The 22,077-nt window shown below is 53.1% G+C and overlaps 2 protein-coding genes across 2 annotated transcripts in view; one reads left to right on the forward strand and one right to left on the reverse strand.

Annotated features, from left to right (window-relative positions):
• Ttc9b (tetratricopeptide repeat domain 9B) overlaps positions 1-2,664 on the forward strand; it is a 4,397-nt gene extending 1,733 nt beyond the window's left edge. Inside the window, exons 1-3 of the mRNA XM_057751641.1 lie at positions 1-1,022; positions 1,562-1,744; positions 2,457-2,664. The exon at positions 1-1,022 is cut by the window's left edge and continues 1,733 nt beyond it. Coding sequence (XP_057607624.1) covers positions 602-1,022; positions 1,562-1,744; positions 2,457-2,572 — 720 coding nt within the window. The 5' untranslated portion in view covers positions 1-601 and the 3' untranslated portion in view covers positions 2,573-2,664. The remainder of the gene's footprint in view (positions 1,023-1,561; positions 1,745-2,456) is intronic.
• A 115-nt stretch (positions 2,665-2,779) lies between these two features.
• Positions 2,780-21,733, reverse strand: Map3k10 (mitogen-activated protein kinase kinase kinase 10). The gene is made up of 10 exons (XM_057751596.1): positions 20,483-21,733; positions 15,382-15,562; positions 11,048-11,196; positions 10,518-10,693; positions 9,632-9,878; positions 8,005-8,121; positions 5,486-5,639; positions 5,294-5,406; positions 4,315-4,995; positions 2,780-3,436 (listed from the first exon to the last, which is right to left on the reverse strand). The coding sequence occupies exons 1-10, from the start codon at positions 21,162-21,164 to the stop codon at positions 3,114-3,116; spliced, it is 2,823 nt and encodes a 940-aa protein (XP_057607579.1). The 5' UTR covers positions 21,165-21,733; the 3' UTR covers positions 2,780-3,113.
• Between the last annotated feature and the right edge of the window lie 344 nt (positions 21,734-22,077).

Genomic DNA, 22,077 nt, shown 5'->3' on the forward strand with positions numbered 1-22,077 from the left:
CTCAAACTGTCCACCCTCCTGTCTCAGATGTTTGAGTGTGATTATAGGCAGGTGCCATGCCGCTCGACTTCTGCTTTATCATGGCCCAGCAGCTCCCAGAACAGAAACCGAGCAATGGCTGTCTGTTTGTTACATAAATAAAGAATTGGTTCCAGGGTGTGTACTATTATTCTGCACTACAGGACTACGGGTAATTTGAGGGGACTGTCCAACTCGTACAGTAGCGAGAAACCAGTAGGGATTTGAATCTGGGCAACTTGACTTCCTATCCTGTGTTCTTATCCAACATGTCAAATGACTGCTGGTCTGAAAACCAGCTTTTCAGAAACTGATGTCAGCCTGCTCAGTCTTCTAGAAATCTCCGGAAGAGCATGCAAGCTGGTGGGGAGGTTAAGGACTGTGGGGACAAGGGAAAGGCACCAGAAAACCAGACACCGGCCTGATTTTATGGTGAGCGAGGGGGAGTCTGGAGGGGCTTTGGTAGACCCATAGGGGGCAGCCGGAGACGGCAGCCAGAGATGCGGGGGCGGAGAAAGGGTGGGGACCGGCCCCGCGGGGGGCGATGCGGTAGCTGCAGCGGCGGCCGAAGGAGTTTCCCACAATGCAGCGCGGCGCGCTGTCCCCGGTGCTGATGCTCAGCGCTGCCCCGGAGCCTCCACCGCGCCCGCCTCCCGCCCTTTCCCCCCCGGGCCCAGGCTCAGCGCCTCGCCATGGCTCAGCTCGCCCGGGTCCTGCCCCAGAGCCGTCTGGGGGCCTGGCTGCGGCACTCGACAGCAGTCTGCGGGCCGCCGTGGCGTTCAAGGCGGAGGGTCAGCGCTGCTACCGAGAAAAGAAGTTCCGAGAAGCTATTGGCAAGTACCACCGGGCACTGCTGCAGCTGAAGGCAGCTCAGGGGGCCCGCCCTGGCGGCCTGCCCGCCCCCTCCCCCGGACCCGCAGTCAGCCCGGGGCCGGCCCGCCTCAGCGAGGAGCAGCGGCGCCTGGTGGAGAACACAGAGGTTGAATGTTATGACTCCCTCACCGGTATGGGGCCGTCGGGGCGGAGCAGGGGGGGAGCAGAGGACGTGGCTGAGATGGGTGGGTGGTAAGGGGCAATCAGGAGGCCTTAGGGCCGGAGGGTGGTGCTGGAGGCTGAAGGAATCAGGGTTGTGGTCTGACGGGGAGACTTCAGAACTTACTGAGAACAGGAGGTGGAAGTAGATGAACAAGGAAGGGTTCTAGGATGGAGGAAGCAGGCTTTGGACTTGGTTCAAAGTTCACTTCCCTGACTTAATCTCCCCGATCTGCCGCGCGTGAGCCAAGGTTAGAAAGGCTTTTCCTTCCTTCATGGCTATTTGGTTCTTAGTCCCTCACTTCTGCAATTGTTTGGGAGACCTCCAGCTAACTGCCTAGACTTGTCTGCCCTGTGCCCTCTAGCGGCGGCGCAGATCGATTCTTTACTAACGAGATAGTAGATTGGCGTCCCCTGGTGGCCAGAGCAATCCCTTAGCCAAGCAGAAGAGGCCAGGTTACTTGAGGTCATGTGAGTCCTAGGGGGTTCAGGGGTCTCCGCACCCCTGCAGCTTGCCTCCTGCAGTCGGAGCTGGTGAACTATGAGCGTGTGCGCGAGTACTGTCTCAAGGTGTTGGAGAAACAGCAGGGCAACTTCAAGGCCACCTATCGCGCCGGCATCGCCTTTTACCACCTGGGTGACTACGCGCGTGCGCTGCGCTACCTGCAGGAAGCCCGAAGCCGGGAGCCCACAGGTGAGTGGCAGGGCTGGGTGGAGCTGGGCAAGGGGTTGGAGCAAAGGAAACCAAGGCAGGAGGGCCAGGGCAGGTCAGAACTACCTCAGGGAAGTGCTGTGGCCAGCTCTTGGTCAAGACCATCCATCCACCTTCACCAAAGGCTTCCTCACCCTGTTCCTCCGCCATCTCCCCAACCCCTCAATCACGCAAAGCAAGCACTCGTAGACTAAATCCCCAACCCCAACCCATCGACCCCGTGTCCCTGACTGCTCACCTAGGACTGTCTTGAACACTTGCCGCCCCCCCCACCCATATCCCCTACTCCCTCCCAGTCAGCCAGCTCCTCGGCGACCTTCTGCTCTCCACGCTTGTGCTCAGAACACTTGTCTTCTGCCCTTGCAGAGATCAGTCAGGGTATTGTTTGTCCACGTATGTGTAGGCATGCCACAAGCTGAGGAGGAGGACAGAGGATTCACAGCAGGTGCTGGGTGCAGGGCTGTGGGATCAGAGGCAGGATTAGCTCTCCTGTGAGGTGGTTTGCCGAGAACAGTTGTCACTGGGGGATGGGTGGAGGTGTGACAGGAGCCTCTCCTGCTCAGGGCGTGAAATGTTCCCAATGGCTGCTGACAGCCCAGGTGCTGGGGGTGGAGCCACTGGCTGTCAGCTGAGGTCATGAGGACATTACCCTGTCTCAGGACACCAAGATAATGTTTACGTTCCTCCCCTGCAGACACCAATGTTCTCCGCTACATCCAGCTGACTCAGCTGAAGATGAACCGTTGCAGCCTCCAGCGGGAAGACAGCGAGAGCGGGACTGGAGGCCCAGCTCGGGATGTCCTGGGCTGAGGGCAAAGGGCGGCCTCTACCTTATTCCCTCTAACCTCGCCAGGCAGCTCCCCTGGCTCGTGTGTTTACTGGTAAAGCGCCTGCCACTGGTGTCTCCTTTGTGTTGTGTTATTGTGGGAATGAAACAGGAGATCCACACTTGGGTCTCGCTTCCTCAGAAATCAAGAGGCCCAGGAGGAAGTGTAGGGTGTAAGGGTTTCCCATTGTGGGGTAACTCAGCATCAGGGCCCAGGCTGGGGAAGCATACACAGCCAAGCTTGGTAGGGGGCAGGGGTTACCTTTAATGCTGTTTTGTGCCAAATCCCCCACAATGTCCTGTCCCTGAGTATCCCTGCCCACCCTCTCCCCACAGCAGGTTGGGCTCAGAGCTCCACCCCCTGGGGTACAAAGGAATAAATTAAGTGTCCTCCCCTCCCCCCTTCCCCAATAAATAGAGTGAGTATCCTGCCCAGGGCCTCCCCCACCTTGGGGCATGGTGAGCTGTGGCGGGGCCTGGGGCACTACATTCATGGCTGCCCAGGCGGGTGGTGGCGGGCAGGTCTCAGTGAGAGCCATAGGCCCCACACAAGGGAACTGTGTTGTCCTGGCTCTGGCCCTCCATGTCCATGTCCAGCAGTGTGGGCTGCACACTGGGGGGCCCAGGGCTCTCTGGAGTGTCTGGCCTGCTGGGAGGCGAGATGCTGAGTGTCCGGCCAAAGGAGACCAGTTTCCAGGGGTCCAGACGGGGGCGGCTGGCAGCTGGCCGGGGTCTTGGGGCAAAGGTGAGGGTGGTGGGACGGCCAGGGAACTCCAGGGGTCGGCGACGGTTGGGGAACAAGGCCTGAGGGTCGGGTAGTCGAGGGAAGTCAAGGGGGTCTCGAGGACCTAGGGAAAGAGGGTCACATGGGTGAGGGGTTGGGGTAAAGGGTGCCATTTTTAAGCCAACAACCCTCCTCGGAAAGTGGTGTTCCTGGCTTCTCTTGAAAATTCTCAGATCTCGCTCTGCCTATTTCCTAGTAAGACCACAGCCATTAAGAGCCCCACATGAATAGGTCCCACAGCTTCCAATGGCTCATTCATCTGGAAGATGGTCTTTTTGGGTCTTGGCGACAGGGTAGCCTGGAACTCTGTGTAGCAGAGAATGACCTTAAATGCCTCCCCAACCTTCTGCCTCGGTCCCCAGAGTGCTGGGGTTCCAGTGTTTGTGCAAACACCGGTTTTCTGTGGTGGTGGGAATCAAATCCTGTGTGTTAGGCAATCACTCAACCAAAGGAGCTACAGCCCTAGCCCAGTTCTCCCCTCTTTGGGACAGGGTCTCATGAAGCCAAGGCTGATCTCAAACTCCGTATGTAGACCAGGACGACCTGAGTGCTGGCTTCCCAGGAGAGTGCCACCAGCTCACGTGGTCATCTCTGAAGAGAGATCAGCACCTTGCTGGGGCAGAGAGATTCAAATCTGACCACAATGGCTGTAAAACAGAGGCCGCCGCGGGCAGGGCAGAACGAGTCCTGACCTGCCGTCATTTTGGCGAAAATAAGTAGACAAGATCATGCCGATAGCTACCCATGCTTCCAGTCGCCATCAAGTCACCGCCCGCCCTTGCAGGCATTATACTGTCACCTCCAATTGGTCCTGTCTCAGGCATCCCAAGCCCCACCGTGCCTCCAGCAATGAGGGTAGGGGGCGCAGAGGCTTCTTCCCCCGTGCTCCAAAGGAGAAAGGGCAGTGGCCTGTGAAGGGTGGTTTGTACAGGCCTCACTCACCCTGGTTAGTGAGCTCCAGAGGTTCTCGTTGCCTCAGCGCCCCATCCGATGGGGTCCGCCTGTGTCCCCGGCTCACTGCGTGTGCGGCGGTGACGTGGGTGGGCGTGAGCGACTGGCGGGGATCCTTCTTGAAGCTTTCCAGCTCCACGTCCACAAGGGGATTGGTGCTGGGTGAGGACACCAGGGGAGAGGGCGGCGGGGAGGGTACGGCGGGCGCAGCCTCGTCGCTGTCGGACCTCAGCAAGGAGCGCGTAGAGTTGCAGTCGGACACAGAGGACAGTGACACCAGGGTGGCCGAGGGCGCCAGGCCCAGGCCAGGAGCTGTGTCATCGCGGCGACTCCCGGGGCGCCCAGTCGGGCTTAGACCCCGAGGAAAGCGGCCAGGACGTGGGAAAAAGAGGCCGTCCAGCCAGCGCCGCTGCTCCTCGCCGTCCCCAGCACGCGCCTCGGCCACATCGGCGCCCAGGCCTACGGCTCCCAGCAGCGTGGCGCAACCCAGCAGCGCCAGGTCACAGCGCCTACGGGTTCCGTGTCCTGGCCGGGAGGGGGTCACAGCCGGTGGCTCCCATGGCGCCTGCGCGCAAGGAGAGGGCTCGGCGGGCAGAGGCACCTTGAGGTAGGACGGGGTGGAGTAGGGGGAAGGGGGCACGCTGTTGCCTTCATCTGCCTCCGCAAACTCTTCTGCAACCGGAGAGGACCATCACTTGGCTGATCCCACCTTTCCTCACCTTCCCCCAGACCTGGTGGCAAGGACTTCCCCCAATGACCTCCAAAAGCAAGATCCCCACTCTACAGATGCCACTAGATGTCACCCTCAAATCTCTCTCCCCAAAGCCTTGCTTCTGAAAATGAGCGCCAGCCCCCAGGTCAGGAGCTGCTGTTTCTTCTTCTGGGTATGTCTGCCTAGGCCTGAGTGCTGTTCCCTTGGCCACGATTTCTCTTGTCCCCTCCACTCCCCGGAGCACCCACACTCTCTTACCCATCTCATTGAGGCTCGCAAAGCCTGGGGCCATGGGGGTGTGCTTGGGGGATTTGCCCAAGTTTGGGGCGCTTGAAGACCACTGCTTGCTTCCTTCCCCCAGGGCCTTGAGCCTGCAGGGGCACAGGGAGATGGCGTCAGGGCATGTGTTAGGCAGGCACAGGGGCAGGCCAGGCAGCTGAACACCCATACCTCTCCTCTCCTCCGGCCCGCTCCTTCTGCAGAGTGGAACTGGGGCCCCATGTCCTGCCCTTCTTCCTGCCCCCAACCAGTTCTTCCTTCTTTGGTGGCCCACTTCGGCTCCATGTCCCGCTGCCACTGCTGCTGCCACAGTCCATGGGAGTCACTGGGTGGAGAGGAGTCATAAGTGAGTCATGAAGAAAGAGACCCCGGCCACCCTAAGGACCTTTCTGATAGCCACTTCTGCGGTAAATCTTTCCCTAATGTTCCACTGCTATCAGGGCCCCTCAAACCCAACACAGCCATTGGATTCTCCTTAAGACCCCCCCCCAACTCCTGAGCCTGTGTCCTCACTCCCCTCCCAAGGCTTCAGCTTCATTCTAGCCGGCACAGCCCTGAGCTCTGGGGACTGTGGCTCTCTTTCCTCCATGCTCCTGAATTCACCCTGGTTCTACTATCTCCTATTGTGTGGCTCTCTGGTGGAAAGAGACCTGACCCCCGCCAGGTTGTCCTCTGATCTTCACCCACCTGCACACACATAAACAAACAGCTGTAATCACACGAGTTAGATGCTCCTGGAAGACAGAGCAAGACCCTTACAATAGAAGGCTGAGGATGAAGCTCAGTTTGCAGCGTTTGCCTCTTGTACACCAAGCCCTGGGTTAGCCCCCCGCACTGTGTAAACTGAGCATGGTGGCACGTGCCTACAGTTCAGAACTGTGGAGGTGGAAGGATCAGGAGTTCAAGGTCATCCTTAGTTACACAGTAAGCTCCAGGCCAGCCTGGGCTACGTGAGACCCCGAGTCAGGCAAACAAAGGGACAAGTTCAGTAGTTAGGGATTACACTGCCTGGGTTCTGCACACTCCCCTTGTCCTGATGCACTTGGCAGCCTCACCCCTTCGCCTATAGGAATATGCACACACCCTCTCCAAACAATGCTCCTAGAAACCCAGAACCCCCAGACCCCCAACCTATGCCAGGCTACATGGACTTCCTCTCTTCAAATAACATAGATTTCTTCACCCCTGCTAACAATCAGATCTGGGTGGTTCCCATTTAAATGTACCCCCAAGTATCTGGGCTGACTTAGTATGACTTGGTTTTAGGAACAACTTTAACCTCAAGTCAACTTTTAAGGTAAATCCTCCATTTCCCATCTTATGCCTATGCATAATTGGACACAGGCATACCTATACATCCACAAATTCACACATGCACGCACACACACACACACATGCACACATACGCGCACACATGCACGCACACACAGCACACACACACACATGCACATACACGTGCACACACGCACGCACACACATGCGTACACACACATGCACACGTGCACAACACATACACTACCACCAACGGCAAGGGCTAAGCTTAGTTGAAGAACACATGCTTTACACACATAAGGCCTTGAGCACTGCCAAATATTTTTAAAAATCAGGAGCTGGAGAGATGGCTCAGGGGTTGAGAACACTGGCTGCTCTCTCAAAGGATCTTGGTTTGTGTGTTAGCACCTACATGACAGCTTAAAGCCACCTGTAACTCCAGTTCTGGGGGTCTGACTCCCTCTTCTGGCTTCTGCAGGAACTGCATGCACATGGTGCGTAGTCACAGAAGCAGGCAAAACACCCATACCCAAGAAATAAAAAATAAATAATACAATCTTTTAAAAAAATACAGTTTTAAAAATCAGATTCTTTGTGTCTCCAGGGCTGTATGTTCTGGCCCTGCACCCCTCTCCACAGAACATTCCTTTCCCTGCTTGCTCTGCCAAGCTGGCCTCAAGGCTGAACCATGCCACTCTGATTCTTAGCTTTGCCTCTGCTTCTCCTTCTGCAGGGCCACCATTCCCTCCCATGGGGCACACCGGTTCCTCCACTCTAGGCACCTCCAGCTGGGCAGCATCAGTCTTTCTGTGGCCTCCCCTCTCCTGGGCTGAGGATGCCCAGAATGTTGCCCACCTCCCATTTCTAGGTGTGCTGAAGTGGTTCTGGGGAAAATGAGCATTTGAGCAGACAGGGTAGATGATCTACTTTCTCCCATCGGTCTACTCCAGGCCCAAACAGAACAAAGAGGCAGAGGGAGATCCTGCTTCTGGAACTTGACCTTGAGCTGCCCTCTCTGAGTTCCTTGACTTTGGATGTGGGTGTGGTGTAGAGCAGCGTGTTTCCTGTCCAGTCCCTCCAGCTTGCAGGATGGATGCATGCACCAAGGTCTATAACTCTGATCCAACCCTCTTAACTACAGTCTACTGATGGAATCTCTCTGGGGAACCCTAATACATTCTCCTTCTCTATTTTTGGTGCTGGGACAGCAAACAAGGTTTCATAATATGCTAAGTACAGGCTCTCCCCCTGAGCTGTACATAACTCCCAGCACCAATGTCTTATCGTATACTCTGTTCCTGGAAAGGATGCTGTTTAGTGATGTATGTGTTACCTGCTGCCCCTGATGAGAACCAGGCACGCCAGCCATATACTCAGAGGGTTTTCTGACGCACTGTGCGGGCCTTGTGTATACTCACAGCGGATGGCCCTCAAGCGGGGAATGATGCTGGGGCTGGCAGGAGGGCTGGCCCCATCGGATCCTTTCCTCTTGTCTAGGGTAGGAGAAGCCTGGACGGTGATCTTATGTTCAAATCCTGAAAGAAGAAAGAGGCGTTCCTAAGTGCGTGGCATCCTCTGCAGGAACAGGAACTGACAGCAGGGGGCATGCGGCACCGGCTCTCAAAAGTCCCAGACTCATCAGCACCCAGAGCAACTGGAATTCTCTTGAAATAGAGATGCTTAGGCTCTTCCTGAATGAATAAACTTAGGGAGGTTCCAAATCTAACTTAACTAAGGATCCAGGCCTGAGAGTCCGCCAGGGCAGCAGTTAAATACTATGTGAGCATGGAGCATGTGGGGCACCCGAGGGAGTGGAATTTAATATCTACTTGTGACTAAGTTTAAGAAAGATAGTATATTTGGTTGCTGGAGGCACTGAAGCATGCTGGAAACAAATTGGGCAGGCGAGTCTACCTTCCTCAACTTGTAACTTTTATAAAATATTAGTATAAATTTTAAAAATACACAAATATTTGCGGTGTCAGGGGAATAGTTGCAAGCCCACACCCTCTGCATGCTAGGCAAGTACCTAACCATTGAGCTACCTGCCCAGGCTCCCAGATCATTTGTGGGGGGCGGTGGTAGTGCTGGGGATGTAACCCCGGGCTCTGCACCTGTTAGTGCAAGTGCTCTACCACTGAGCCACACCCCCAACCCCTCTCTGAGCCCCTGGCCCAGCACCTGTTTTATTTCCGGATATGGTCTTGCTATGTAGCTCAGACTGGCCCTGAACTCTCTCTCTATCCCAGGGTGGCTTCAAATTGATCATTTGCCTCTGCCTTCCCAGTGTTAGTGTTATAGTTGGCCCCATCATGCCTGACCTGGAAACTTAACACCTAGATCAAGACGTGCTATAAATATAAAACACACTGAATCTCAATGATTCAGTGTGAAAACAAGAAAGCAACATCTTATGTTTTTTTATTTTTGATAAAGCTTATATAGCTATATTGGGCTGAATAAAACAGCGAATGTCCCATAGTTTCTTTGTATTGTGATTTGAGACAGGGTCATATGCAGCCTAAATTGATTTCGAATTTGTTATACCGGGAAGACAATCTTGAACTCCTAATACTCCTGTCTCCACCATGCCTGGCTTCTTTTCAGCTTTTCAATGTGGCTGCTGAATGTTATGCCCTTGGCTATATCTCCACTGGCTGGTACTGTTATCGGCCATGCTGTGACTTTTAACCTCAGTCACGTGTGCCAGGTAGGAAATTAAGTCTTTGTTTTCCTTTTGAGAATCTCAACCCTTAACCAGGATGGCCCAGTCTAGTCTTGAGCTTTTTGGTGATTCTCCTGCCTCAGTCTCAGGATGGATGCTGGGATGACAAGTATGAGCCTCCACACCAGGCTTTTTGGGGTATGATGCATTTGCAACAGAAAAAAATTTAAGGTACTGAGGGTTTAGCTCGGTGGAAAAACAAACTTGCCTAGCATGTATGATACCCCGGCTTAGATAACTGTTCAAACAAATCAAGCAGCCCTCTATGGAGACATAGCCCCCAGAAGGTTCTGGGGGGCGCTCAGGGGACCGGGTGGTACCGGAGGGCAGGCTGATGTGGCTGCTGCCTTCCCGCAGCTTGAGCAAGCGGCTGCGCTTGAAGTTGCCCTTGCGTTTGCGGACCCTGGGCTTCTCCTGGCTCAGCTGGCTCATGAGCAGATGCAGCTCGCGTTCTACGATGTCCATCTCTCGCTCTGCCAGCTCCTGCTCGCGTCTCCGCAGCTGCTCTTCCTGAAACCGCTGCTCCTGCGCGGCTCTCAGTAATTCCTCTTCTCTGCTACGCAACTCCTGGAGGGAGGAGGGCGGGTCTAAGCTTCTGGGGCCCGCCCGCGGTCCCGGGGCAGTTGGGTCTTGTGGGCACCAGGCTCAGGGTTCCCACTCCAAGTTCATAATTAGCTAACGTGAGAGGCAGGGCCAAACGGGGGAGAGCAGCATGCACCACCATGCTGTGCTGGAATCCAGGGTTTTGAGCATGCCAGGCAAGTGTTCTACACCCCAGCTATACCCCTACCGCCTTCACAGCTCTCTGGTTTGTTAAGTAAACTGTCCTTCGGTAAACAAGCATCCACAAAAGCAAACAGAGGAAAAGTTCAGATAGGCCCCAAAACAGAGAACGGCACACCTATTACCCATTATCTCACTTCAACGGTCACCTACACCTGCCAAATCTGTTCCTTTCTTTCACCCCTCTTAATGTTTGCTATCATACTTAAAGCCAATCCCAGACAGCATGCCGAATCACCTGTAAGTACTTCAGTACAGGCGGCCTTTTTCTTATTAGTCCACCAACAGGAAACTGTCTTAACATGCAAAACACCCTGCATGGACCCAAAAGGGTTGGGGGGTTTCAGGGAGCCTGGATTCTGAGCTGCCTAAGACATCAGAGCCGGGATCCTGCTGCACCCCACCCTTGTCTCCTGCCTTTACCTTCTCCTTGGTCCGAAGGTCGTCGAACATGTGCTGAATTTCTAGCTTCCAGTCTTCCTGAAGCGAGTGGAAGGACTCTAGTGGCATCTGGAACAGGGCCGACTGTTCGATGACCTCCAGCTGCTTCAGGATGCTGCCAAAATCCGGTCGCCCATGAGGGTCTGGGTCCCAGCATTCTGGGGTGGGAAGGAAGTGGGGTGAGGGTAAGCATCCACGCTCAGGGCAAGGCAAGACTTAGCTAAGTTCCTGTTAACATGCCACAGGAGACAATGGGGAGAACCCCAGATCCCCTCGGAGGGATCCAGGGTCAGACAGGAACCCCAGTGTCCCATGCCCTCAGGTGCTCACATGGGTCTGGGAGCCATGGAAGCAATGATGGGGATGACATCCATAGGACCCCTGGGTTTCAGAGCCTTCTCCCCCATTCCTGGGCCCACTGGAATGCAAGGATGGTATAAAGGGGAGAGGTGTGGCCCATGGGACCCTGTCCCCAAAGCTGAGCCTACCCTCTCCACAGGGCCCTGGCTCACCCTCCAGTAGGCGGGCAAAGGGCTCGGGGCACGTGGAGGGGATGGGTAGCGTCAGCTTGTTCATAGCCACACCGTAAGCCACGGCCAAGGCGTCGATTTCTCGGTAGGGGACCTCCCCGGTCAGCAGCTCCCAGAGCAGCACCCCGAAGCTGCAGGCAGGGAGAGGGAGGGTGATGCCGCAGCCCACCCCAGTCTTCACCTGTACTCCAGCCCTCCCTTATTCCTACTTCCAGCCTAGCTGGCGAGGCCACAAGAGCATAATTGACCTCCACAGGTTTATTCTTCAGAAGGCAGACAAGGTTGTCTCCCAACGTTTTCTGACTACTTTCTGGCCCCTACTCAAAACTAGAGTGGGACCCCGATGCCTACTGGGAAATCCTGCCTATTTTAATTTATTTATTTTTTTTTATTTATTTATTTATTTATTTATTTATTTATTTATTTTTGGTTTTTCGAGATAGGGTTTCCCTGTGGCTTTGGAGCCTGTCCTGGAACTAGCTCAGTAGACCAGGCTGGTCTCGAACTCACAGAGATCCGCCTACCTCTGCCTCCCGAGTGCTGGGATTAAAGGCGTGCGCCACCATCGCCCGGCTTTATTTTTATTTTTATAGACTCCCTCTAGTTCTAGCTGGCCTGGAACTCACTATGTCAACCAGCCTGGCCTCAAACTCAGAGATCCACTTGCCTCCACCTCCCAAACGCTGGGATTAAAAGGGAGCAACACTGTACCCAGAGCCACATTTCTAATGAAGTCATCATTTATTTGTCTCTTTAAAACCTGCTTTATTGGGACTGGAGAGATGGCTCAGTGGTTAAGAGCACTGCCTGCTCTTCCAAAGGTTCTGAGTTCAATTCCCAGCAACCACATGGTGGCTCACAATCATCTGTAATGAGATCTGGTGCCCTCTTCTGGCCTGCAGGCATAATACTGAGAATACTGTATACATAATAAATAAATCTTTTAAAAAAACTGCTTTATTGTGGACGGGGGCATGGCTCACATATGGAGGTCAGAGTACAACTTGCGGGAGTTGGCTCTCTCCCACCATGTGGGTCCCAGGGATCTAACTCAGGCTGTCAACCTCGGTGGCAAACATCTACCCATTGAGCAATCTTGTAGAGGCTAAAATCAGATCTTAAGAACTGTTTAGGATTCAATCTAGGACCTCATGCATACTAGGCAAGCACTCAGGCACAGCCCAGAAGCAGCTGCAGCCTCCTCTTCCTCCGCCTCCAATGCAACTTAGTCTCACCATAGCCAAGGCCGACCTGGCACTAACAGTATGTCCATGATGACCCTGAACTTCAAGTCTTCTGCCTCGTGAGGACTGTAATTACAGATGTATGCCACCCCTTTCCTCTCCTTTCTGGCTGGAATGTGGGTACGAAGTCTGGAGTTCAAGCAGCCATTCTGGACCACGATGCCCACCGCCCCCATGTGGAAGCCGACAGGGTAGGTTTCGATTGCTGTTTGGACAGAGGAGTGCTACTGACACCTGGTGGCTGGGACACATGAGCACCTGGTGTCCTGACCTGTGACACCACCACCTTATTCAGGAACACGCCAGAAGGAGCCTGTGAGGCTGGGGCACCTTATCACCAGGGCATCCCAAAGATTCGGCCACACATACAAAGGTGGCTACACCTTCACCAAACAGCGACCGTGCCAGAGAGCCAGTGGGAACTCCTGTCTGACTTGGCTCTGCTCCAAATACAATACTTTGTGGCTTGAACAACTTGCAGCCTGATTAGTGACTGACAGTCAATGGAGACACCAGGATGTGACTCCAATGAGACCATGTATTCATAACTGTCACAGTGGCTAGTGTTCATTGCACTGAAGAGCAGTACCCAGGGTGTCCCTCAGCCACAGGTTCCTCCTCAGCCCTTCCTGCTCTGCTGCAGTTCCACATTCTGGAACACTCTCAGCTCAGCACCTGCTCCTTGCCCTTTAGAACTCAGTTCACCACAGCAGTCCTGAGACAAAGCGGCACCTCCCGGTTCACCCCTACATCTTCACACACAAATACTTTTCTGACCTCCTGGTTCACCCCTACATCTTCACACACAAATACTTTCCTGACCTCCCGGTTCACCCCTGAATCTTCACACACAAATACTTTCCTGACCTCCCGGTTCACCCCTACATCTTCACACACAAATACTTTCCTGACCTCCCGGTTCACCCCTGCATCTTTTCACACACAAATACTTTCCTGACCTCCTGGTTCACCCCTGCATCTTCACACACAAATACTTTCCTGACCTCCCGGTTCACCCCTGCATCTTTTCACACACAAATACTTTCCTGACCTCCCGGTTCACCCCTGCATCTTCACAAATACTTTCCTGACCTCCCGGTTCACCCCTGCATCTTCACACACAAATACTTTCCTGACCTCCCGGTTCACCCCTGCATCTTCACACACAAATACTTTCCTGACCTCCCGGTTCACCCCTGCATCTTTTCACACACAAATACTTTCCTGACCTCCCGGTTCACCCCTGCATCTTCACACACAAATACTTTCCTGACCTCCCGGTTCACCCCTGCATCTTTTCACACACAAATACTTTCCTGACCTCCCGGTTCACCCCTGCATCTTCACAAATACTTTCCTGACCTCCCGGTTCACCCCTGCATCTTCACACACAAATACTTTCCTGACCTCCCAGTTCACCCCTAAATCTTCACACACAAATACTTTCCTGACCTCCCGGTTCACCCCTGCATCTTCACACACAAATACTTTTCTGACCTCCCGGTTCACCCCTACATCTTCACACACAAGTACTTTCCTGACCTTTACAATTATTTCACAATAGCCTTCCCCTCCCCCCAAAAGGCAAGGTCTATGTATCCCTGGCTGGCCTGGAACAGGCTCTGTGTACACCAGGCTGGTCTAAACTTAGAGATCCACCCACCTGCCTCTGTAGCCCGATACTAGGATTAACGGTGTGCATCACTAGATCTAGCAAGTCTTTAAAGTTGGTTTTGTGTTGAGTGTGTGCCTGCTCATGTATGGGTGTGTATGTAAATGTGTGTGCATATGGAGGCCGGGGTAAATCTCAGCTGTCATTCTCAGGAGCTACCTACCCACCTGGGTTTTTTTGTTTGTTTTGCTGTTTTTGAAACAGAGTCTCTCTTTGTAGCCCTGGCTGTCCTGGAACTCACTCTGTAGACCAGGCTGGCTTTGAACTCACAGAGATCTGCCTTCCTCTGCCTCCCGAGTGCTGGGATTAAAGGCGTGCACCACCATGGTTTTGTTTTTTGAGACAGGGTCTCTCACTGAGACCTGCAGTTGGTGGATTAGGTTAGACTGCAAGCCATAGAGATCCCTGTCTGTCTCCTCAATGTTGCTGGGATTACCAGCTTTTATGTGGGTGGGTGCTGGGGGTTAAACTCAGGCTGTCACACTTGTATGGAGAACATTATTACTGACTGAACGGTCTCCTTAGTGCCCCCATTTTACAGTTCTCTTAATTTCTTGTTACTAACCCTGAGGGTTGTGTTACTGAGAATTGAACTCAAGGCATTGCAGCAAGCTATGCAAGTATGCTCTCACTGAGCCACACCCCAGCCCTCACTGGGGGATTCTAGGCAGGGGCTCTACCACTGAGCCACGCTTTTAGCCTTTCATTGTGAATTTTAGGAGAGCAATCACTGAGTCTTGCTCTCAGCCCAACACTAGAGGATTCCAGCTTGTGCTCTACTACTGAACTACACCCACAAACCTCTTTTTATTTTGATTTTGAAACAAGCTCTCACTAGGTTTGCCCAAGCAGGCATTGAACTTGCACTCCTCCTGCCTCAGCCTCCTGAGTAGATGAGATAATAGACCTATGCTACCAGGTGGGGTTCTTTTTGTTTGCTGATTTTTGTATCCCCAGACAGCTGTGTAGCTAGAAGGATGAATGGCTGCACGCAGGGCCTCAACTACCCAATTCAAGAGCTGTGTGGTGGATGGTGTTTAAGGAGCCCTTTAGTGATAACATCTATTTCTTCTGAAATCTTGTTTGTTTGCTTTTGTTTCTTGTTTTTTTGAGGCAGGGTTTCTTGTGTAATAGTCCTGGCTGGCCCGGAACTCACTTTTGTAGACCGGGTTGGCCTAGAACTCACTGAAATCCACCTGCCCCTGCCTCCCAGGTGCTGGGATTAAAGGTGTGCGCCACCACCGCCCGGCTTCTTCCGAAATCTTTTATTCAGATTCAAATCCTTCCTCAGAACCTGCCTCAGTCGCAGGAATACTTAAGTGCTGGCCACTGGTCTCCCACAGATGTTCCCACCAGTTCCTCCTCCCCCTCCCTGAGGACACCTGCCAGCCTCTCAGCACCTCCAGACATCGCTGCTTTTGGAGAAGAGGGAGAGGCGGATAACCTCGGGGGCCATCCAGGCGTAGGTCCCTGCGGCACTCATTTTGGTCGTCTTGTGCCATTCTCGGGCAAGGCCGAAGTCTGTGATCTTGAGCACCGTATCAGCGAGGTTATGGTTCTCAATGGCCTCCAGGATAAGGACTGCGGGTGGAACAAGGATGAGTCACCAAGACCTGCCAGGCTGCAGGTGTCCCAGTCCTCTGTCTTCCTCTGTCCCTTCAATAGCTTATGGGTCCCCACTTGGCACAGTTCTTTCCTGCCATGGACACCAGAAGTGCCTCATTGCTTCTAACCCCCAGGCTTCCCGCGGGCGGCCTCCTGCAGCCAGTGAGTGCTACCTTCTCATACAGTCATGTGTCTACTTTCTTCAGTAACCAGGCTCATGGTATTACCCTATGCTTATGCTTTAACTCTAGGATGTTCATACTACTTACATTAGCCAAGAGAAAGCGGAGGGGGATGGAGATAGCTCAGCCATTAAGAGTGTGCACTACCTGCACGCATACATACACATATTCTCTCTCTCTTCCCCCCCATCTCTCTCACCCCCCCACACACACTTTTAAAGGAAAAGGCAGACACAGTTGGGCATGGTGGCACATGCCTATAATCCCAGAACTTGGGAGCCTGAGGTGGGAGGATAATACGTTAGAGGCAAATCTGGACATATAGCAAGACTTTGTTTCAAAATACCAACAGAATGAAATGAACACAACATAGCCTGCAAGAGACCTCTGGTACAATCTTGGCTTCTAGAACTTCTGCCACCACCATGATAATATGCTTTAAGTACCCCACTGGTCCAAAGGAGATGGGAAACACTTATGAGTAGAATCCTTCTACCCAAGTCCCGCTTAATCATTTTGCTCCCTGTCTAGCTATAAGAACATGGACAGTAACAAGCAGCTGTTTTTACACACTTGAGTTTTGGGTGTGGTTTGTTATGCAGCATCGTTGTGATCAAGACTGACTGATACAACCAAGCATACAGAATAGTTCTAGCTGACTGGAGGCAGTGGGTCATCTAACAGTCATGATAGCTGTGGCTAGTGTCTACACTGAGGCTAAATCCTTTCTAAGGATAGACTCATAACTCTTTTTTTTAAATGTGCATTGGTGTTTTGTCTGTATGAGGGTGTTGGGTACCCTGGAACTAGAGTTACAGACACTTTTTTTTTTGTTTTTGTTTTTTAAGACAGGGTTTCTCTGTAGCTTTGGAGCCTGTCCTGGAACTAGCTCTTGTAGACCAGGCTGGCCTCGAACTCATAGAGATCGGCCTGCCTCTGCCTCCCAAGTGGTGGGATTAAAGGCGTGCGCCACCACCGCCCGGCTGAGTTACAGACACTTGTGAGCCACAAAGTGGGTGCTGGGAATTGAACCTGGGTCCTCCGCAAGAACAGTCAGTGCTCTTAAATTCTGAGTCATCCCTCCAGCCCCTCATAGCTCATTTTTATTGCCAAGGGAACCAAATCTTAGAGAAGTTACTTGACCAAAAGCATAGGCTCTCTAGACAACACAACAAAGACTTGAACTAGCTTTGCCATTTGTGCCCCATGCCTCAATGCTGAGACAGCTTATGCTTTTCGTGTTTATGCATGTGTGAGTCACGGGTGTTAAACCTAAGGCCTCGTGCATGAGACAAGCACTTTAAGACCATGCTACAGCCTCAGCTTGATATATTTTTAAAAAACTCTTAATGTATACATGTGTATAGGTCCAACATGTGCATGCCTGGTGCTCAAAGAGCCCCCAAGAGAGTGTAGAGCCCCTGGGTCTGGAGTCACAGATGTTGTGAGGCACCATGCGGGTGCTGGGAACTGAAGCCATGGAACCAGGTCTTCTGCAAGAGAAGCCTCTGTTTTAAACTTAACCATGAGCTGCCTCTGCAGCCTCTAGCCTGGGTTTTGCTGTTGTGAGAGGTCTCACTACAGCCCAGCCTGGCCTTAGATCTGCAGCAGTCTGCATGCTGCAGCCTCCCAAGCACTGGGGTTCTAGCCCAGTCCCTGGCTCTGCCAGTTTTACTATTTCTCCACTGAGGCACACTCTTCCCACCTCCCATTTGCCCTTTTCCTGATCTTTCTTTGTAAACATGAGTTCTTTTCGCTCAGTCATTCCTGCCCCATGTTTGCCTTTCCTGACCATCAATTTGAAAGATCACCGTCTTACTCCAAATTCGTTGCAATTCCCTGGGAGCTGCTGTTACTTTCTGAAAATCTGGTATCTATCATCTTTTTTCCTCTCTCTCTTCCTATCCTTCTTCTACCTATGGGCCCTGTACATATATGTGTGTGTCTCTATCATCCCCATATCTATAGGTGGATTGATAATCAATCAATCAATCAGCTATTATTGTTTACTAGAATAAAAATCTCACTTTGGGAAAGGGCAGGATTTTCCTCCTCTTCTTCTTTTATCCGAGACAGTGCTATTAGGTAGTCCTGGCAGTCCTGGAACTCACTCTGTAGACCAGGCTGGCCTTGAACTAACAGAGATCTGCCTGCCTCTGTCTCCCAAGTACTGGGATTAAAGTCTTACAATATCATGCTTGGCTCTTCTTTTCCTTTATTAAAAAAATACCTTTCTTCATCTATTTTGTGTGTGATAGGTTGTTCCATCCATGTTCCTAGGGATTAAACTTAAGTTGCCAGGATTGGCAAGTGCCTTTGCCTGGCTAGCTATTATGCTGGTTACTTCTCATTATGTAGCGCAGACTGGTCTCAAATTTTTTTTTTTTTGGTTTTCGAGACAGGGTTTCTCTGTGGTTTTGGAGCCTGTCCTGGAACTAGCTCTTGTAGACCAGGCTGGTCTCGAACTCACAGAGATCCGCCTGCCTCTTCCTCAATCTTTTTTTTTTTTTTTTTAGATTTATTTATTAAGCATACAATGTACTGCTGGCAAGGAGGTTATGAGCCATCATGTGGTTGCTGGGAATTGAACTCGGGACCTCTGGAAGAACAGCCATTGCTCTTACCCTCTGAGCCATCTCTCCAGCCCTTGCCTCAATCTTCTAATGCTGGGATTACAGGCATGTGCCACTATACCTAGCTGTCCCTAGTCTCTTCTGTAATCCTAGAGCCAAGGATAAAACACAGTAGATGATTAAGAGTACCTAAACTAAGTTGGGCTTGGTAGTACACACCTATAACTCCAGTACTTGGGAGGTGGAAGTAGCAGGTTTGCAAGTTCAAAGTCAGCCTAGGCTACGTAGCAATACCCCATCTCAAAAACCAAACCAAACACCAGAACTAAAACAAACAGGCCATCAAGATGGCTGAGCCAGTAAAGGTAGTTGCCACCAAGATTGATGACCTGAGTTCCGTCCCCAGAGCCCTCATGGTGAAAGAAGTGACTCCTGCAAGCTGTGCTCTCCTCCACACGTGCATGGTGATGTGTACACCCACCCCCAATGATAAATAAAGCAATTCAAACAAATGAATGAATTATTGAAGCAATGGACAAATGACATCAGATGAGGGACTTCTTGGGAAAGACTATAGGGACACTGTTGCAGGAGCCCATGTCCTTTACTGTCCTAGAAGAAGCCCTGGTCTTGGGAGCCCAGCCACCTTGTCCAGGTTGTATTAGAGGTGTACTGTGGATCCTCTTGGTGAAGAAGGGCCAAGGATCCGCAACTTGTAACAAGAGCATACCAGAGGCCCTGCCGCCACTCCCCCAGCATTTTAGAGGCACTAGAATGTGGGCATCCATGCAGGAAGGGACCACCTGCATCTATTTTGCAGAGTCTCCCAGACTGGGCACAGGCCAGAGAAGGTCATGGGTGCATGGTCACTCTCTCTGTGTAATGTATGAATGCCAGGCACAGAAGACGAGGACCACTCAGTCCTCTCTTCTAGGGGCTTAAGGCTATAGCTGGTGACATGGCAACAAGCTTACAAAAACAGCTGAGTGTATTCAAACAAATATGAAAATATAAGCCAACAGGTAAAAAGGAATTGCCAAAGGGTGAGCACTGAAGGCAAAGGGGGATCCCCATACTCCTGGCTTAAGTATGACCCACTGGAGGGTAGGGAACACACTGGCCTCGTTTGCCGTACAATCCTCCTGCACATGATCTGGCCTTGTAAATACCAAATACAATAAGGAGGCCATCGATTTAAAAAATAAAGATGAAGGGGCATGAAATGAGGCTCAGCAAAGACGGGAGCGCTAGGGAGGAGTATCTAGCACCCAGCACACCAGAATGATCTAGAATGAATGAAAGTACTGTGTCATCTATGAGAACTATCTGGGAAAGAAACCATGATGTCTTGGTACTTGAAGAGGGCCTAACTTACTAGTGACTCCATTAATATTTGCTGATGCCTTGAGATGCTTTTTGGTCTCAATATGATTTCTAGGGACCCTTGTCTATTTGGCCCACTGTTGATTCAACCAACCAATCAGTTTTGTAGATCCTGTTGATTGGCAGGGCAGCTTTTATATCAGCCAGGAAGCAGCAGCATTTCAACAGTGGTGTTCAGGTGAGGTGACTTGCCCCACTCCATCCCCATCTCCAGGGGACACAAGGCAGTGTCTGGAGACACTGTTGGTTTTGAGAGTTGGGAGCAGGTGTGCAGAGTACTAATGACCTCTTGTGAGGAGAGGCCGAAGATGCCACTAAACAACCTAAAATGCACAGGACACTCCTCCCACCAATGGAAGACCACAAATGTTAGAGACAGGCTTGCAAAACCCTGGCTCCAACTAAGCTAGATTCTGTTTATTTCTGCCTGGGAGACTCTGGTGCCATGATCAGGTGGTGGGTATCATGAGGACAGGCTCTGCAAGTGGCAGCAAACACAGGGATTGTCATAGTTCACAGATACACAGCCATGGGCCCACTGCGACTACAGCCTGAAAGACTGTATTTTTTCAACTGTTCAAAGCCTCCTTTTTCTTCTTAATAGGGACAAAGCCTCCCTCACCTGGCCCTGACAGTCTATTGCCACCCCTACTTGCCCCATGCACAGTGCCATCTGGTGTCCCTTGTCGTTTCCAACCACCTGGGCTTGGCCTCACAAGGTTCAGCCGAAGAGTTTTGAGAGAGAGGATAGCACTTACTGTTGATGGACTTGAGGTCCCGGTGAATGATGGGCACAGGGGCATCATTGTGTAGATAGTTCATGCCCCGAGCCACCTGCACAGCCCAGTTGACCAGCACATGAGGAGGCACCCGGCGACCTGCCAGCACCCTGCTCAATGCACCTCCCCGAGCATACTCCATCACTAGGCAGAGGTTTGGGGGGCTGAGGCAGGCGCCCCTCAGGGCAATGATGTTGGGGTGCTGAAGTGCTCCAAAGAGCCGGGCCTCCTGGCGCACCTGCTCCGCTGTCACTGCCGGGTCCCGCTCAGGGTCCAGCCGGGCGGCCTTGACCGCTACTTCCTCGCCGCGCCACAGGGCACGATAGACCTTGCCAAAGCCCCCCACACCGATGATCTCCTCCAGCTGCAGCTCGTGGAAGGGGATCTCTTGGGGCAGCTGGAGGCCTGTGGGTGCGGCGGGTGCGGCGGGGGCCACGTAGTTGCTGGGGAAGACGCCCACACGGCCGCTAGGCAGCTGCCCTGTCCACCAGCCCTCATCTCCAGACACCGCACAGTCCTGGGAAAGCACCTGGACGCGGTCGCCTCTCCGCAGGGTCAGCTCCTCGTCACCCACCGCCTCGTAGTCAAAGACGGCGGTCCACACCGGCCCCGCGGGGGTCGCGCCCCACTCTCTGGCCGCCGCCCCCTCGTCCTCCTCCATGGGGGAGGGGCCGGGGGCTGCGGGAGGCCGCTTCACGCAGGCTGCCCGCGGGATGCTGAGCGCGGGGCGGAGAGGCCGGGGTGGGAGGCAATCCCTGCAGACCCCCGGGGGCTCCTGGGGACCATGGCTGGGGAAGGACCTCCGCTGGAACCGGGAGTGGGGGAAAAGAACTGAAATAAAAACCCAAAACCCTTTTTCAAAGGACAGGTCCGTCCCCTCGGATTCGGCTGTGCAGAGAGGCGACAGGTTCACCTGTCACCACAGATGTCAGGGCGCAAGGAGGGCCGGGTTGAGCGGGGCCCGCCGGCGGAGGCCGAGGCCGAGGGCAGCAAACGGCCGCCCCTCCCCGCGCCTCTCACCCCGCGCAGCTCCACCGGCGGCCCCCGGCTCCGCATCCCCAGCCACGACCGCAGGGCCGGGTGGGGATGGCGGCACCCCGGGGGCGGCCGCCCCGGGATGGGGTGGCGCGCCCCTCGGCCTCCTCACGAGAGGAACGGACGGGTGGCCCCCATTTTCCTCAGCCGGCTCCCGGTCGGCCCCCAAGGTCCCTCTCCCCCCCACACCCCCGGGGGCTCTTGGCGGTGTCCAGTGACGTGTCGCGGCCGCCGACGCAATGACGCCTGGGAGATGTAGTTCCAGGCTGCGAGGTTTTGGGTTCGTCCCAGGCCACACAACCCCGCGGCCTTAGACCCTAACTCCTACCGGGGAGAAGGTACCATCGTTTCCCACAGATCCTGCAGGAGCTTGGCTCAGTTTGGTGTTGACGTTAACTGACACGTTTAACCAAAAGAAACACAGGAGCTGAATGAATGAGATTACGGCCCGGAACTCCTAAAGCGGTTCGGTCAAGATTCTCGGGATAGTCTCTTGAGGCCCTAACTGGAAATGCATGCTGGGAAATGTAGTCCGATGT

This window comes from Chionomys nivalis, chromosome 2, assembly GCF_950005125.1.
Source record: "Chionomys nivalis chromosome 2, mChiNiv1.1, whole genome shotgun sequence".
Classification (NCBI taxonomy): Eukaryota; Metazoa; Chordata; class Mammalia; order Rodentia; family Cricetidae; genus Chionomys; species Chionomys nivalis.

Excerpts from the sequence above, each read along its gene's own strand:
- Map3k10 (XM_057751596.1), bottom strand. The coding sequence starts at position 21,164 with ATGGAGGAGGACGAGGGGGCGGCGGCCAGAGAGTGGGGCGCGACCCCC. Across the intron at positions 15,563-20,482 it reads GGACCTCAAGTCCATCAACA|TCCTTATCCTGGAGGCCATT; the intron begins GTAAGTGCTATC and ends TTCCACCCGCAG. Across the intron at positions 9,879-10,517 it reads ACCTTCGGACCAAGGAGAAG|GAGTTGCGTAGCAGAGAAGA; the intron begins GTAAAGGCAGGA and ends TCCTCCCTCCAG.